This window comes from Octopus bimaculoides, chromosome 4 (genome assembly GCF_046866305.1).
Source record: "Octopus bimaculoides isolate indiv1 chromosome 4, ASM4686630v1, whole genome shotgun sequence".
Classification (NCBI taxonomy): Eukaryota; Metazoa; Mollusca; class Cephalopoda; order Octopoda; family Octopodidae; genus Octopus; species Octopus bimaculoides.
In genome coordinates this window covers 103547286-103562395 of record NC_142931.1, presented here as the reverse complement: position 1 = coordinate 103562395, position 15110 = coordinate 103547286, and the positions used below count along the sequence as shown (strand labels likewise).

The 15110-nt window shown below is 35.8% G+C and overlaps 1 protein-coding gene and 1 long non-coding RNA gene across 4 annotated transcripts in view; one reads left to right on the top strand and one right to left on the bottom strand.

The window, feature by feature from the left end:
• The first annotated feature begins 1937 nt into the window (after window positions 1–1937).
• Window positions 1938–15110, top strand: part of LOC106883776 (dynein regulatory complex subunit 4) — a 28587-nt gene continuing 15414 nt past the window's right edge. The window contains exons 1-3 of one of the 3 annotated variants that reach the window (XM_014934907.3): window positions 1938–2076; window positions 12335–12439; window positions 14296–14493. In XM_014934907.3, coding sequence (XP_014790393.1) covers window positions 2074–2076; window positions 12335–12439; window positions 14296–14493 — 306 coding nt within the window. In that variant the 5' untranslated portion in view covers window positions 1938–2073. Of the gene's footprint in view, window positions 2077–10642; window positions 11261–12334; window positions 12440–14295; window positions 14494–15110 lie in introns of those variants that run through there. The other 2 variants (XM_014934906.3, XM_014934908.3) reach the window with 2 other exon arrangements.
• Window positions 5242–10588, bottom strand: LOC149136190 (uncharacterized). Its single transcript, XR_016241635.1, has 2 exons — window positions 10312–10588; window positions 5242–8851 (listed from the first exon to the last, which is right to left on the bottom strand). It is a non-coding gene; the product is annotated as an uncharacterized LOC149136190 (long non-coding RNA).

The following is a 15110-nucleotide window of genomic DNA, read 5'->3' as shown; positions in this document are numbered from 1 at the left end:
GGCCTGTGGGTCCCACCAGAAGGGCTGTGGTGGGCACGCGGGGTCAGCGAAGCGCAAGGAGTCAGTCAGTGTTGAACAGCACATGAGAGCGGATGTGTTAAATTTTACGACAACGGATAGCACATGGTCGTTGAAGCGACCCTTTTCCCAGACCAACAAGTAAGACTACCACAATTCTCCCTTCGCTTCTATTTTTTTCTTCCTTTGCATCACAATCTATGAGATACTACCTGTCCCTGAGACATCATATGATTGCAAAGACTACTTACAGCACTATCCACAGGAAGGATTGCCCTGTTGTATACAACAAAGGCATATCAGAACCAGCAAGCATTCACATCTTTAAAAACAAGGAATACTGGTGGAACACTCCAATAAAAAAGCAATTCAGTGCAAACGTAACAGACCTGATGTTGTTCTGTGGGACAGGAAACAAAAGTCATGTATTCTCATCTGCTCAGTGGATGTGAATGTAACACCTAAAGTCCAGGGAAAGACAATATTTAAGGTGGATTAAAATGGAACTTACAACTCTTGTACCCTAACTATAAATTCTCATTCGTACTTATCATCATAGGTGCATTAGCTATGTACCTACAAATTTACATGAAAACCAAGAAATACTAGGTTTTTCAAAGAAAAAGCAAAAGAGACTGACACGGATTCTCCAACTTCAACCTATTAACAGTACAGTGAAGATATATAAGACATTCCAATGATTCTCCATCTGAGATTATTTTGATAAATAGATGCAAAAATTTGGGCATGTGCAGCTCACCAGCTCAATCATATACACAAACGCTGGGAGCTCTCTTAACTCAAAAATTCTAGTTGCTTTGTTAGCGACCGGTTTATACTCTCTTAAGAGGAACTTAAAACTCAAAAAATAAAATAAATAAATAATCACACAAACATGTGGAAATGAGTTTTCAATACGTAATTACTTTCAGATATGTATATATTTTTATAAGCAATGTTTCTTTTTTATTAACGATATGTATGTAATAGCTTGAAAAAATTGGGCTGATCAAGCATTTAAAAAGGAAAAATCTTTAATACTAATTTTAATACATCTACCTATTCGTTTCGCTTTCTTACGTTCCCAAGTCTATTTTTATATTTTACCGGTTTGTTTTGGTTTCATTGTCAACCCTGCAGTTATATGTGCTTAAAACCAAAGATCCCTAATCTCTTAAAGGAAAGGAAAAAAATATTCTTGTAGTTTTCTTATTTAGCAAGAATTACCACATATGCTTGCAAATTTTCAATAAAATTAGAAGAGGTATTTCAAAAGGATAAGATCTTCAATTTTATATGATGATGGTCGGAATTAACAATTCATAGAGCACAATTATTTCAGGAACACAACAAATTAAAGTGTCAAATGACTGTTGTACTTAACGAACCGTTTGTTTTTATTTTTATCTGACGGGTAGGCTTTACTTGTAAGATGTCACACTCGATGCCGTCCTAAGGCATGGGCGCACAGGACAAGTTTACCAGGGGGCTCACGCGTCTAAGGGCCCAATTTCTTATCCATGTATGTTGTGGATTGTCAATAATAAATACTATAAGGTCCACTGCACTGATTTGCCTGGGAGCTTATAATGCCGCTAAGACGGCCCTGGTCCCACTATATTTTAGATCTCAACAAAAACTATTCGTGTCTGATTAGTAGAAATATAAAAGTGAGTGTATGTGTGCCATTAAACGCTTTTCGATGTAGGTTTAAGTTTTTCTGCTGTTACCTCATCACAATCCTAACCGATTGATGAAACGGCAAAAATAACGAAATTTGATGAAGGAAATAACAAAAATAATGACTTGTCAAAATAAAATGAAAGAAACGAAAATAACAAGTGCCCCCGCCGAATAATGTTACTCAGAGTAACTGTCGCAACTCTCAAGTAACTTTATTATTGTCTGAATAAACCAGTTTTTGTTCTACCGTAGACAGTTTCAGTTCCGGCTTGTTGCTAACAACATTTAATGTAAACTGTGACCGTTACTATAGAAGGAGCCATTGGATTTCTCTAGTCTTACCTTCTCTCGAAAAAACAATTACAACACAAAATGGTAAATATTTTTATGATTTTTAACGATAATTTAAATAAATGACTAGAGGGATTATTATGTTTACGAATTACATAAATAAAACTAAACGAACTTGGTAATAAGTGTCAATTCCATCTCGTGAGGTTTTATAAACTTTTAAAATGTTATAAAACGTCAAAAATAAACCATGTGCTAAAGTAATGTAAACTCTACCACCAACGACTTCATCCCTAAACTTTTTTTGCTCTTCTTTTCAAAGTCATATTTTAAGAATAATTAATTGGTGTAATTGTATTTTAACTACAATTATTGTGAGCGTAGTCGCTAAACGAATATACATTCCGCAAAAGATGAAAAAAGGAACGTAAATTTTAACAATAAATAAGTCTTTCTTTTTATTTCATCCATACTCAGTAATTAGAACACTGGTTTAATTTCTGACATATGGTAATGATGTTGGATCTCCGTCGTTCCGCGGAGAAGATTCAGTTCTTTGAACAACTAAATTACTTACTCTTGAATAAATGTCAAAAACACATGTGTACTCTTAAATTAATACTCTGACAGAATCAGTGTGATACAGGGTGTAACAAGGCTGTACCGTTTGACTTACAGGCTTCTCTATAGTTTCCGTTTCCCCAGTCTCACCCACAAAGTATGAACAGAACCGAGGCTATAGAAAATGTCATCGTTTGCCCCAAATTGAACACGAGAGCGCGGTTCCAAAATATCAACTACAAACTGTACTTCTCGCATTGAGCTTAAAATTTTTTTAATCTTGATTGTGTTTACCTAACACACACACACACACATACGAGGTAGGGTTGAAAAGTTCCTAGCTTTAAGGGTGTAGCAAAAGGCCTGCTAGGAGGCCCAACCTTCAAAGTTCTTTTACAGAAGTTAGAAAGGCTGAAGGACCACTGCAATAAGTGTGTGAATCTAAAAGGGAAATATATTGAATAAAATAATTAACTGATCCTCCTGTATTATTCAAAACCAGGAACTCTTCAGCACCCCCTTGTCTATACACACATACATACACCAACAAAGGAGACATACAAATATGTTGAACTAGCAGAGATATCCAGCATTGCCCGAGTCACATGGAATTGAAGAATTAGACTTTTCTTCTATAGTTTCTCTAATGCACTGGAATACATATGATTCAAATTTCATCAGAATTGGAGATTAAAAATTTTAATGGGGGGGGGGGTTCTTTCCCTCTTTACACACCCTAACAAAAAGTCTAATCGTGGCATATTACTCATCTTTATGCCCAGATTCCAAAATCTTATAAAACCCATTCAAAGGTTTTTGCTCCTGAAAAATGGAGCTCTAGAATGTGGGAGTTAGGCTCCTATTAGCGGGTCTTAAAGTTAGTCAGAGAAGTTGAATTGTTGGGAATCTTTTTTAACTTGTGTTTTATATCTGTTGTTCAAATTTCTTTGAAATCGGAAATATATGAATGTTCAATGGGTTTGTAAAAGAGAGCAAAGCTAGAGGAAATGAAACAATGAATGATCACAATAAGCAGTCAGCTACCCTACCCTAGTCATTACCACTCCCCAATGTAGGATTCCTCACCATACAGGTGACCGGCACAACGGTAAGATGCAATACGGATCTATAGCAATTGGAAGGGTGTGACCCACCACAAATAAACATTAGAAACTGTGTGACATGAGGGCTAAGGCGAAATGAAAGTGTCACCTCTGGAGTTTGCCAATGGTCACTATGCTGACAGATAACTAAACAGAATAAATTTGCAATCTATAAATCTCTTTGAATGACAAATCACTTATCTGGAAAGGCCTTGAAATCAATGTTATCATCTGGGGACTATCTCTAACCCAGTGATAATAAAAAGACTCAAAGGAGGTCTGCAACCAAATAACTTTACTCAAAATAACACTTTGCAACTGAATCAGTGGAGGCAAAGATGCCTCTCCTTTACTTGACAATTTATGCACCACATTGTAGAAATCGCAATCTAAGTATATCTCAAAGCAAACTCTTACACTGTTGTACCACCGAATTACAAATAATGCTCATCTTGTATCCTCGGGTGACTCTACAGCTTCCATGACTACAACTGTATTCGTCTTGGCTTAAGAAAAATAACTAAATTGTGGGGGTTAAGCCCCATAAAAGGGTCTTACTAACCTCCTAAGAAGTTGAAATTTTAGGAATATTACTTCAATTGTGTCTAATATCTATGGTTAAAATTTCATCAACAGAAAGAAATACATGAATCTTCATGGGGGTTATGACCTCATTTTTCCCCGTCACTTTCAAACATATACTGCATTACATCTGCCCTTATGCATAGAATATAATTTCCAAATTTCATAAAAATCCATTCAGTACTTTTGACCTTGTTTTGGATCATAAAAAATGACTAAAATTTGGGAGTTAAGACCCCCACAGAAACTTTGGGAATACTTCTTGATATGTGTTAATTACCTATGGTTGAAATTTTATCAACGTTAGAAATTTATGAATTTTCATGGTGGGGTTCTGCCCCCTTTAAGCCCTCTCAAATTCAAACCAAACATATTGTATTATGCCTGCCCTTATGCATTGAATCTAAGTTCCAAATATCATAAGAATCCATTCAGTAATTTTGGTCCATGAAAAATGACTAAAATTTGGGGGTTAAGCTCTTATTAGGGGGTCTTAGAATCATCCAAAGAAATGGAAATTTTGGGTAGATTTTAAAATTTATTTCTAATACCTATAGTTCAAATTTCATCAAAATCTGGAGCATATGAATTTTCACAGGGGCTTCTTCTCCCTTTTATGCCCCCTCAAAATTGTATGAAACATATGGCATTACCCTTCTCCCTAGGCTTGGATTTTGTGTTCCAAATTTCATTAGGATCGGTCCAGTAGTTTTCGAGTCTATAAGTAACACACGAACACACAGACATTGACTTTTATATAATAGATTTACCTGAAAAGTAATGAAGTCTTAATCAATTTTCGAGTCTCCTCAGAGACCAATTCTATAAAAAAAAAAAGTATCTGTTCTGTTTATATACATATCAAATCTAGTAGCTTCAGAGAACGGAGTTTACTAATTCGCATACCATTAGTGTTGTAACGATAAATGTAATGATATATGTTGGGGGTCGGCAGTTACCAGGTGTTGATGTTGCAGATGTGCAAGATGAAAGAACAGTGATCGAAGTTGTAAACAAACATTTATTTACTGTTACATATTGTTATAGCCAAACCACAATGGGCTGGTATGTATTATATAATTTGTAAAGCATGCAAGGTAAAGAGAGATATCGTAGATTTTTCTTGTATAGTGTTCATGTTCTCCTCATTCTAGCAACAGGGAAAAAGATAGAGTGATGTTGTAGAGAAGAGAAAGTAAGCTAGTGAGAATGGTGGGACAAAATAACTGCTACGTTGGTGAGTTACCATAGTTGTCCCTCTGTGCTTTTTGTTCAGCTGGTCAGCCAACTCCCCTGTTAATCGGTTCTCACTAACTGACTTTGGTTTATGGAGTTCTTGTTTTTATAACTATACAAAACTAGTTAGGAAAATAGGTATATTGCAGAGACAGCCTGATGTTGGTTGACCTTATCTAATTTCAACTTTTGGTGGTATAGAAGAGGTCAAAAAAGTTAAATGGAAAAGACATAAATTGGCTTGGCAAAGTCATATGTTAAATGTAACTGCTGTCACTATTGTTTTTCTATGAGAAAAGTGCTGTTGAAATGTTAAAGGAAATTGGCAGATTCAGGTTCGAATCTGCTCTATGCCTAAATGAAGTCACTACAGTGATTACTCCTTTAGCATTCAGAATACTTTGTGAAATACTTATTTATTCATTGTTTTGAATTGATCATGTATTATATTGTAGCTTTGAAATTTTGTTGATGTAATTGTGTATTTTTAGAAAGACATTATAGGGTAGATGTGAGATGCTAGATCTGGCCAGTTTGAACATAAACAGGTAAAATATTTTGACTGGATGTGGCTGGTTTAAATGTGAAAGGGTTAACACGTTATTTGATATCAGTGGTCTGTCAATGGAGAACCTTGTCTACATAGTATCAATTTATGATATAAAATATGTAATACATGTACAAACATGTCAAATTTAGGTATTTGTCTGTAGATTGAAAAAATGATGAACAGCCATTAATTGATTTTCAATCTATATTGGGGTCTCATTGCAGGTCTGTACACTGTGACCAATATTTACACTAAAACAAATTCTTCCCTATTGGTTTAACTGACACTTCATCAATTACAACAATGAGGGTTCCAGTTGATCCAATCAACAGAACAGTCTGCTCATGAAATTAACATGCAAGTGGGTGAGCACTTTGCAAATACATGTACCCTTAATGTAGTTCTCAGGGAGATTTAGCATGACACAAAGTGTGACAAGGCTGGCCCTTTGAAATACAGATACTACTCATTTTTGCCAGTTGAGTGGGCTGGAGCAATATGAAATAAAATGTCTTGCTCAAGGACATAACGCATCACTAAGAATTGAACTCACAACCTTATGATTGTTAGCCAAATACCCTTACCACTAAGCTACATACCTTTTTAACTATTTTCAATGGAGAAGGAGGTAGTGGAGCAAGCTTTACCTTTCACTCAAAGAAGTTAAGATAGTTTAATTCAACAAGCAGTTGATAAAATTTGTATGGAAAAAAAACAGAGGCCAAATGACTCTTCATCCTATCAGTGAATTACTTGTAGAAAGGACCATCAGTTGCATTTCTTGCCAGGCTTTCAATAATCCTGTTCTTTCATTTTCTCTCAGTGACTGTTCTGCTTCTTTGTTTTACTCTCTGTGGAAATTTATCTCATGCTGTTTTGAACCAGTTGTGCAAGCCTTGACATTCTGCTTGGCTCTGTCTCAATTGCAAGTTGGGCTTCTAGATGTATGAGCTTTTCCAAATCATTCTTGCCTTTCCTTTTGGAGATCAACTGCAAGATGGCTTTGACATGTTTTAAGAGAGTTGTCTCAGCCTTGTGTCTCTTTGCTCTGGGTTTCAGTTGAAAACCAATTATTCTGTGCTTGAGAGAGTTACTTCAATCTGATATCTCTTTGCTTTGGAATCTCAACTGCAAGATGATTCTTTGGTGCTTGAGAAAACCTGACAAATCCATTCTGCTTGGCAGAATTGGAATATTTCCTCTTTGTTTCAGTTCATAACCAGACATTTGCTTCAGTCTGTAAATGCAGTGTAAATGTTAACATATTAAAGGACTGATAAGCAAGGTATGTGTGTGTGTGTGTACTTATGTATTTATGTGTGTATTGTATGATATATATTGCACAATATTTATTATCTTATTGTATTGCACAATATATATTGTTATATGAAGTGCATATTGCATAATAGTTATTGTTATATAAAATATATAAATTCTGCATGATATATATTATAAAGCATACATATTGCATGATTTGGGTGTGTGTATGTGTGTATTAAGTTATATATATATATATAGATATAGATATTAAGTTATATATTTATTTAAAATCTCAACCCTTGATTCCAAAATAGCTGTATACCTAGTTTTCTGCTGTATCTTTTCACAAATTTCAATAGTATTTCCTCCATAAATTCAAAGCAAAAGTTAAAATTTCGTGCAACAAATATTATCAGAGTGAATTTAGAAGCAGCCAAATGAAAAAATATTTTCACGTTCTTTCATATCTTCAAAATTAAATGTAAAACAAAATACCATTAGAAAATAGTGGCTTTTTAATGGTAGAAGAAGACATTAATTCGGAAAAAGTAATAGATGCTAAAAATGCAGAAAGATTACATGACTTTTAAATGTGATAATGATCCAGGATGTGAATCTATGTGATTAATAAACTGATGTTAATACAACTTATTAATTGTTTATTTATGCTTGTCTTCAGATGTTCTGGACACATAATTACAAAGGACTTAGCTTAAGTTACATTGCTTAGAAATGCAGCACAATGGTAATATAAAGAAACAGCTCATGACAGTTGATATTTTGCAATAATGAGAGAAAAACCTTTTCAGTTGATTAGATATTGAGTCTCAGACATTTGTTATGTTGATTGATTTACTCATCATATTTCAATCATCTAGAGTGTTGTAATAAAAATCCTTTCTACTATGATACAAGGCCTGAAATTTTAGGGAAGCGGGTTACTCAATTACATCAACCCCAGTGCTCCACTGTTTCTAATTTCATTAACTGCAAAATGCTGAAAAGCAAAGTTAACTTCAGATGCACTTGAATTCAGAATGTAGAGATGGAAGAAATGCTGTTGAGTATTTTGTCCAGTATGATAACAATTCTACCACCTTAAGGAGTGCTGTAATAATGGTTTCAAATTTTGGCACAAGGCCAGCAATTTTAGGGCTTGTTGTTAATCAATTACATTGATCTCAGTCTTCCACTGTTACTTATTTTGTCATTCCCAAAAGGGTGAAAGGCAAAGTTGAGCTCAGTGGCATTTGAATTCAGAATGTAAAGACAGACAAACTGCTGCTAAGCATTTTGTTCACTGCTCACTGCCTTAAGGAGTGCTGTAATAATAGGCACCATTTTTAGCACACAAAATTACTGTCTCAGACACAGAAACCATTTTAAAACTTCTATGATTGAAGTGACAGTCTTTCTATATTTGAGTTTATGAGCATGAAACAAAAATCATAATTCATATTAGAAACATTGGAGAAATTAGATGTTTCATCATCGCCCTCCAGGTCATAGCAGAGGAATTTAAGACTGGAAGCTCATGGGAACTACTGCATGGTGATGATCTTGCCCTCTGTAATAGATTTAGAAAAGAAATTCGAGATGTGGAAACAGAATCTGGAATCAAAAGGTATTAGAGTAGCATATACAACAGAGCACTGGTGCATTGAGAGAGAAGTTGGGCATACAAGGAATTATATGCAGTGTGCAAGTTTGGTCATGTGATGTAGATAGATGAAGATAGTTGCATAAAGAAGTGCGTCGCTTAACCCTTTAGCGTTCAGATTAATTTGTCAAAAGTAATCCTTATTTATTCACATTAAAAAAAATATATCTGATATTATTTTGTAGCTTCAAGATAGGAAAGATGTAATTGCTTATTTTTAGAATGACATTGCAGGGTAGGTGTGAGATGCTGGTTCTGGCCAGTTTGAACATAAAACAGATAGAATATTTGGGCCGGATACAGCCGGTTTAAACACTAAAGGGTTAAAGTGGAAGGAAGTTGTGGAAGAGGGAGATCTAAGAAGACATGGGATGATGTATTGAAGGCCATCTCAAAATGCTGAGACTTATGAAGGAAATGACAGAGGAATAAGATATGTGGCATAGTGCTGTAATCAGGAAGACCTGCTCACCACAACAGAATTGAGATCCTAAAACCAGAATGCCATGTAAAAAGCATTGATGTGGCTGCTGGTTCCATGGTGCAGGTGTCACGTAAGAAAGTACTGGTGATGGTGCCACATAAAAAGCACTCAGCACACACTGTAAAGTATTTGGCATTAGGAAGAGCATCCAGCCATAGAAACTGAGCCAAAACAGACTATGGAACCTTGGTCTTACAAGTTGCTGTCAAGCCATCCAACTTATGACAGCATGGAAAACAGAAGTTAAATGTTGACAGTAATGGCAATGTTGATGATCTAAGTGAGATGTTCTTCAGTAGATTCCTGCTTATATTCTATGGGGGATTGGAAGGTATGTTAACATATTTTTTTATGGGTTTTGTATGTGTTTTATGTACTTAACATGGGGTCTTTATAAAATAGTTTTTCTGTGGGTTATATATTTGCAGTTTTCTTAGTTCATTATTGTATCAAACAAGTTAACTATTTTTAAGATAGGGGTTGATGGTTACAGATAATTTTAGGCTCTTGAAGAAAAGGGTATAAAAAACGGTGCCTATACATACATAATACATACATGCATGCACGCACGCATATGTTTGGACTCAGCCGTGGCTGTATGGTTAAGAAGTTCACTTTGTAACCATGATTTTTGCTTTAGTCTCACTGTGCAGTACCTAAGGCAAGTGATTTTTACTATAGCCTCAGACTCACTGTTATCTTGTGATCTTGGGAGTGAATTTGATATACAGAAATGCGTCATACAAGTGTGTGTATGTGTGTGTGTGTGTATACATGCATACATATTTGTACGTGTATGTATGCATGCTGTAATATTAACTACATCGAGCAAGGTGAAAGAACTCAATATAAAGTAGAGTATAGTATTTGATTTATATCGTACCCAAGACTAGTAATGACGTTACTGATGGATGTACCAAATAAGTACATAATGTCTATATTTGATTTATATGATTCCCAAATCTAGTAATGTCATTATTCACAGATACACAGAAGGGCTGTTATATCATGTCTGAATTTTGTTTATATTCAGAAATGCACGAAAAGGACTGTTATACAATATCTCTCATTTATCAACAACAAAGCATAGGATACTCATGCAATCAACAGGCACAGGTCTAGTCATTGAATCCCGGTTTTTCGTCAGGTTTCCTTCTTGTCGCAAGACATACAGTGTAGAAGGGATAATTCACTGCTAAACTAGTGAGTTACTTCCCTTTAAAAAGCTACGCAACAAATTTTAGAACTTAGCAGAATCCTTAACAAACGGGGCAAAATGCTTAGCGATATTTCATCCGTCGACTTTACCTTTTGCTCTTTCAGGGTCGATAAAATAAGTACTAGTTGAGTGTTGGGGTTGATGCAATCGACTTACACCCTTTACCCGAAATTACTGACCTTCTGATAAAATTTGCTATCAATATTTTCATCATTAAAAAAGGCGGCGAGCTAGCCGAATCGTTAGCACACGGAGCGATATAATTAGAAGTATTTCTTTCAGCTTTACATTCTGATTGTAACTTCCGCCGAGCTCGACTTTGCCAGCCATCCTCTCAGGGTCGGGAAATAAGTATACATGGAGCACTGGGATGGGGGGGGGCGACATAATCGATTTGACCCCTCCGGCCAAATTGCACGCTTTGTGCTTATTGTGGAAAGAATATTTATCACTAAAAGTTGATGGGAAGCGACGAAAGGCGCGAGAATGACTATGGTAGGTTGGGCTCATTAGGTTCTATTCTGTGAGTGTAATTGGTAAAGAGCATAGCTTCTTGAAAATTCAAGATGAAATCAAGATCGCAAGCTAGTGAAGGGCCACAACTCATGTACAGGTGAACAAAAATTTATAAGAGGGGATCTGAATTATTGGTTATCTTTTACTTGTTACAATCATTGGACTGCGGCCATGCTGGGTCACCGCCTTGAAAGATTTTAGTTGAACAAATCGTCCCCAATACTTATTTTTAAAGTCTGGTACTTCTATAAGTTACTTTTGCTGACTCGTTTATTAACGGGGGTGTAAACAAACCAACACCGGTTGTCAAGCGGTGGTGGGGTCAAACACAAAAGCACATATATTCACACACACGCGCACACACATGTATACATATATATTTTTTTATTCTTTTACTTGTTTCAGTCATTAGTCTTTGGCAATGCTGGGGCACCACCTTGAAGAATTTTAGCCAAAAGGATCAATCCCAGTATTTATTATTTGAAGCCTGGTATTTATTCTATCGGTTTCGTTTGTCCAAACCGCTAAACTGCAGAGATGTAACACACTAACAGTAGTTGTCAAACACAGACACAAAAACAAACCCCCGCGCACGCGCGCACACACAAAAAAAAAGGCTGCAAATCTACACAAGAAATTCACATAAAAGAAAAGCAGACGAATATTTAGAAAAACATTGATTTCAAGCTACTTTAAGCAACTTTACTGTAGATCGTTTGCTATGGAGTCACAATGGGGACAATGATGGTTTTGATTTTACCTGGGATTTGGTGAATATGTCTTTTACAGTTCTGTTTCTTCAACACAGATTGTTGTGATGCATCATGACACATCACATTATCAGTGCATACGCACTGATTTTATCAACATCCGAACAAAAGCATGACATTTTCTGCTCCAAATTGCAGATGTCAGTAAAATTCCATATCATGACAAAGTCATATTGATGGGCGATTTTAATGTCAGAATAGGCAACAAACACACAGTGTGGTCAAAAGTAATAGGAAAACATGGAACAGGAAAAACAAATGCAAATACAAGTAGTTTATGACTGTTTTCTTTTTGTCAATATGTTATATATAATATATTGTTATCCACATGGAGATCCACATAATAAATCAGGCACCAATTACTCTGTTTATCATTCTTGTTTTGTTTTGTTTTTTTTTAGCCACCTAAAAAGAAAGGCGGTAAAAAGGGTAAGAAATCTGGGAAAGGAGGTAAAACTCCCATCATCATAGACAATGTTTCCACAGAGGAGATGACAAAAGAACAGGTAAGATTTAAAGACTTCATAATTCATTCATTAATATTAATGTATTGGCATAAGGTGGCAAGTTGGCAGAATCATTAGCATGCTGGGCATTTTGTCCATCTTTACATTCTGGGTTCAAATTCTGCTGAGGTTGGCTTTACTTTTCATCCTTTTGGGTCAATAAAATAAGTACCAGTTGAGTACTGGGTTTGATACAATCAACTAATCCCCTGCCCTGAAATTGCTGGCCTTGGGCCAAATTTTGAAATCATTATTAGTGTATTGGTGAAAAAGTCTTATTTGCTGTCTTCAAGTTGGTGAAAAAGCCAAACTTGCTGCCTTCAACTCAGTTTTCATGTCTATCCTCACCTATGATCATGTATGTTGGCGAATAACCAAAAGAGTCCAATTGTGAATATAAGTGGCCGAAATGGGGTTTTGTGAAAGGATCTCTGGAATAACACTACAGAGATCCTTGTGAAAGGATCTGTAGAGTAACACTGTCTAGCTCAAAGATCAGGTGCTACTTCTCTGCATTGAGGTGTCAGGGTTCCAGTACTACAAGACATATGATTAGAATGTCACAGCGAATAATCACGATAGATTCTTCAAGCTGAGCCAACCAGCAGGAGACCTAGGGATAGACCAAGAATGAGATGGTTGGATAATATCTATAATCTCAGTTAGTCATTTTTGAGAATTCAGCTCTCAGAGAGTCTCATGACTTCTGATAGGACCCTATGGGAGTAGTACCTGAGGACTCTACCCCTGCAACCCTTCCAAGAATAGTCAGTAGAGATGGATGGATGGATGTTAATGTAGTTAGTCATTTTAGGTGTTCATTTATTTTTTATTTTTCAGCAATTAAGTCTTTTAACAGGCTTTTACTTTGAGTATCTCTTCAGATATTTCTCTAGGAATTTCAATTTTATTAATTTTGAGTTTTGTTAATTAAGGCATTTAATCTATAAAAGGCAAGCGACACAGAGAGGTAGGGGAGCCAGCTGGTATGTGAGGGGTTAAACCCACTTGTTAGAAACATAAGGTATGTATGTGTATGAAGAAGATGTTTTCTTTTTTAAATCATACCAAGCCTTTTAGCTTGTATTCTGATTACTGAAATACATAACAAACAATATAAAATGAAACCTACAGGTAATAGCTGGTCAGAACTAGATGAAATGGAGGCCTATTACCAGTTTTGCAGAGGCCTGGTAACACACAGTTGGAATAAAAGGGAAAATTATATTAGAATAAAAATAAACTGAAGCTAAATATATTTGATTTGTTAGCCTCTAATTTGATACTTTTGCCAATATATGTGTTGTGAGTGTGTGTGTGTGTGTAGGCATGTGGCCTAGTGGTTAGGTTGTTGCACTCACAATTACTAGATCGTGGGTTTGATTCCCAGACCAGGCAGCACGTTGTGTTCTTGAGCAAAACATTTCATTTCACATTGCTCCAGTCCCTCTTTCAATCAAGGAGAATTTTGGCCTGCTTACCTAGCCAGCAGGGTAGCATCATTCGAAGGTTAAAACAATGCAAAGCGCATTGTGACCAGCAATGTGTAACAACATCTAATAGTCTGGTAGGTCACATGATCATGTGATATATATATATATATATATATATATATATATACTTATACACACATGCGCTTATATGACAATGATAACTTAAACAATTAAACATTTTACTTTAATTGCTGTTAGTGCAATAAATGAACTTAAAGTTCAAATGTAAGTATAAATTCATTACTTTATAATTGAGTGTTTAAAACTCTTTATGTTGATATAATTCCAAATCTTGTCATGGAGATTGATACTAAGCCATTGTCTCGGCATGTTTCTCTGTTTCATCCATGTGTTTTGTTGCAGCTTGAAGAGCATGTGGTACGGATGAGAGAGCAGCTTGATCGTGAAAGAAGAGAAAGAAACTTCCATCAGCTGGAGCGTGACCGTGTTCACACTTTCTGGGACATAACTCAGCAAAAGTTGTCAGAACTTCAAGCTCAACTACGTAACAAAGACAGAGAAATGGAAGAAGCGGAAGAAAGGCATCAAATTGAAATTAAGGTGAAGTATCCACCTCATATTTTTCTAAACCTAGTCAGTTCTTCTTGAGAAGATCTATGACACGAAGACAGCTGATTGTCTTTTATCTTTTACTTGCTTCAGTCATTGGTCTGTAGCCATGCTGGGGCAACCCCTTGAAGGGTTTAGTCAAACATATTGACCTAGTACTTATTTTGTTAAATCTGGTACTTATTCTATCAGTCACCTTTGCCAAAACCACTGAGCTACGGGGACATAAACAAACCAACACCAGTTGTCAAGCAGTGGGTGGGGGAACATATACAAAGACACACACACACACACACACGCACACACACACACACACACACACACACACACACATATACAGTATATTAGTTGGGATATATAATCTAGGCAGTTAAAATATCAAGTCCGTTATTCTGGATTCAACACATATCGACAACGACCTGGAAATACTTGGGTATCACAGTGAGGTATCCAGTCACTTCATCTACAGAAGACAGCACTGCAGGAAATTTGGCTAAAACTTCTGAAATAAATGGTCAATGTTGACTAGAGAGAAATATTTTGTCTCATTCTTTCTTTTTATTCTTTTTCTTATTCTTTGCATCATGTGGTTGTGAAGTGAGCACACA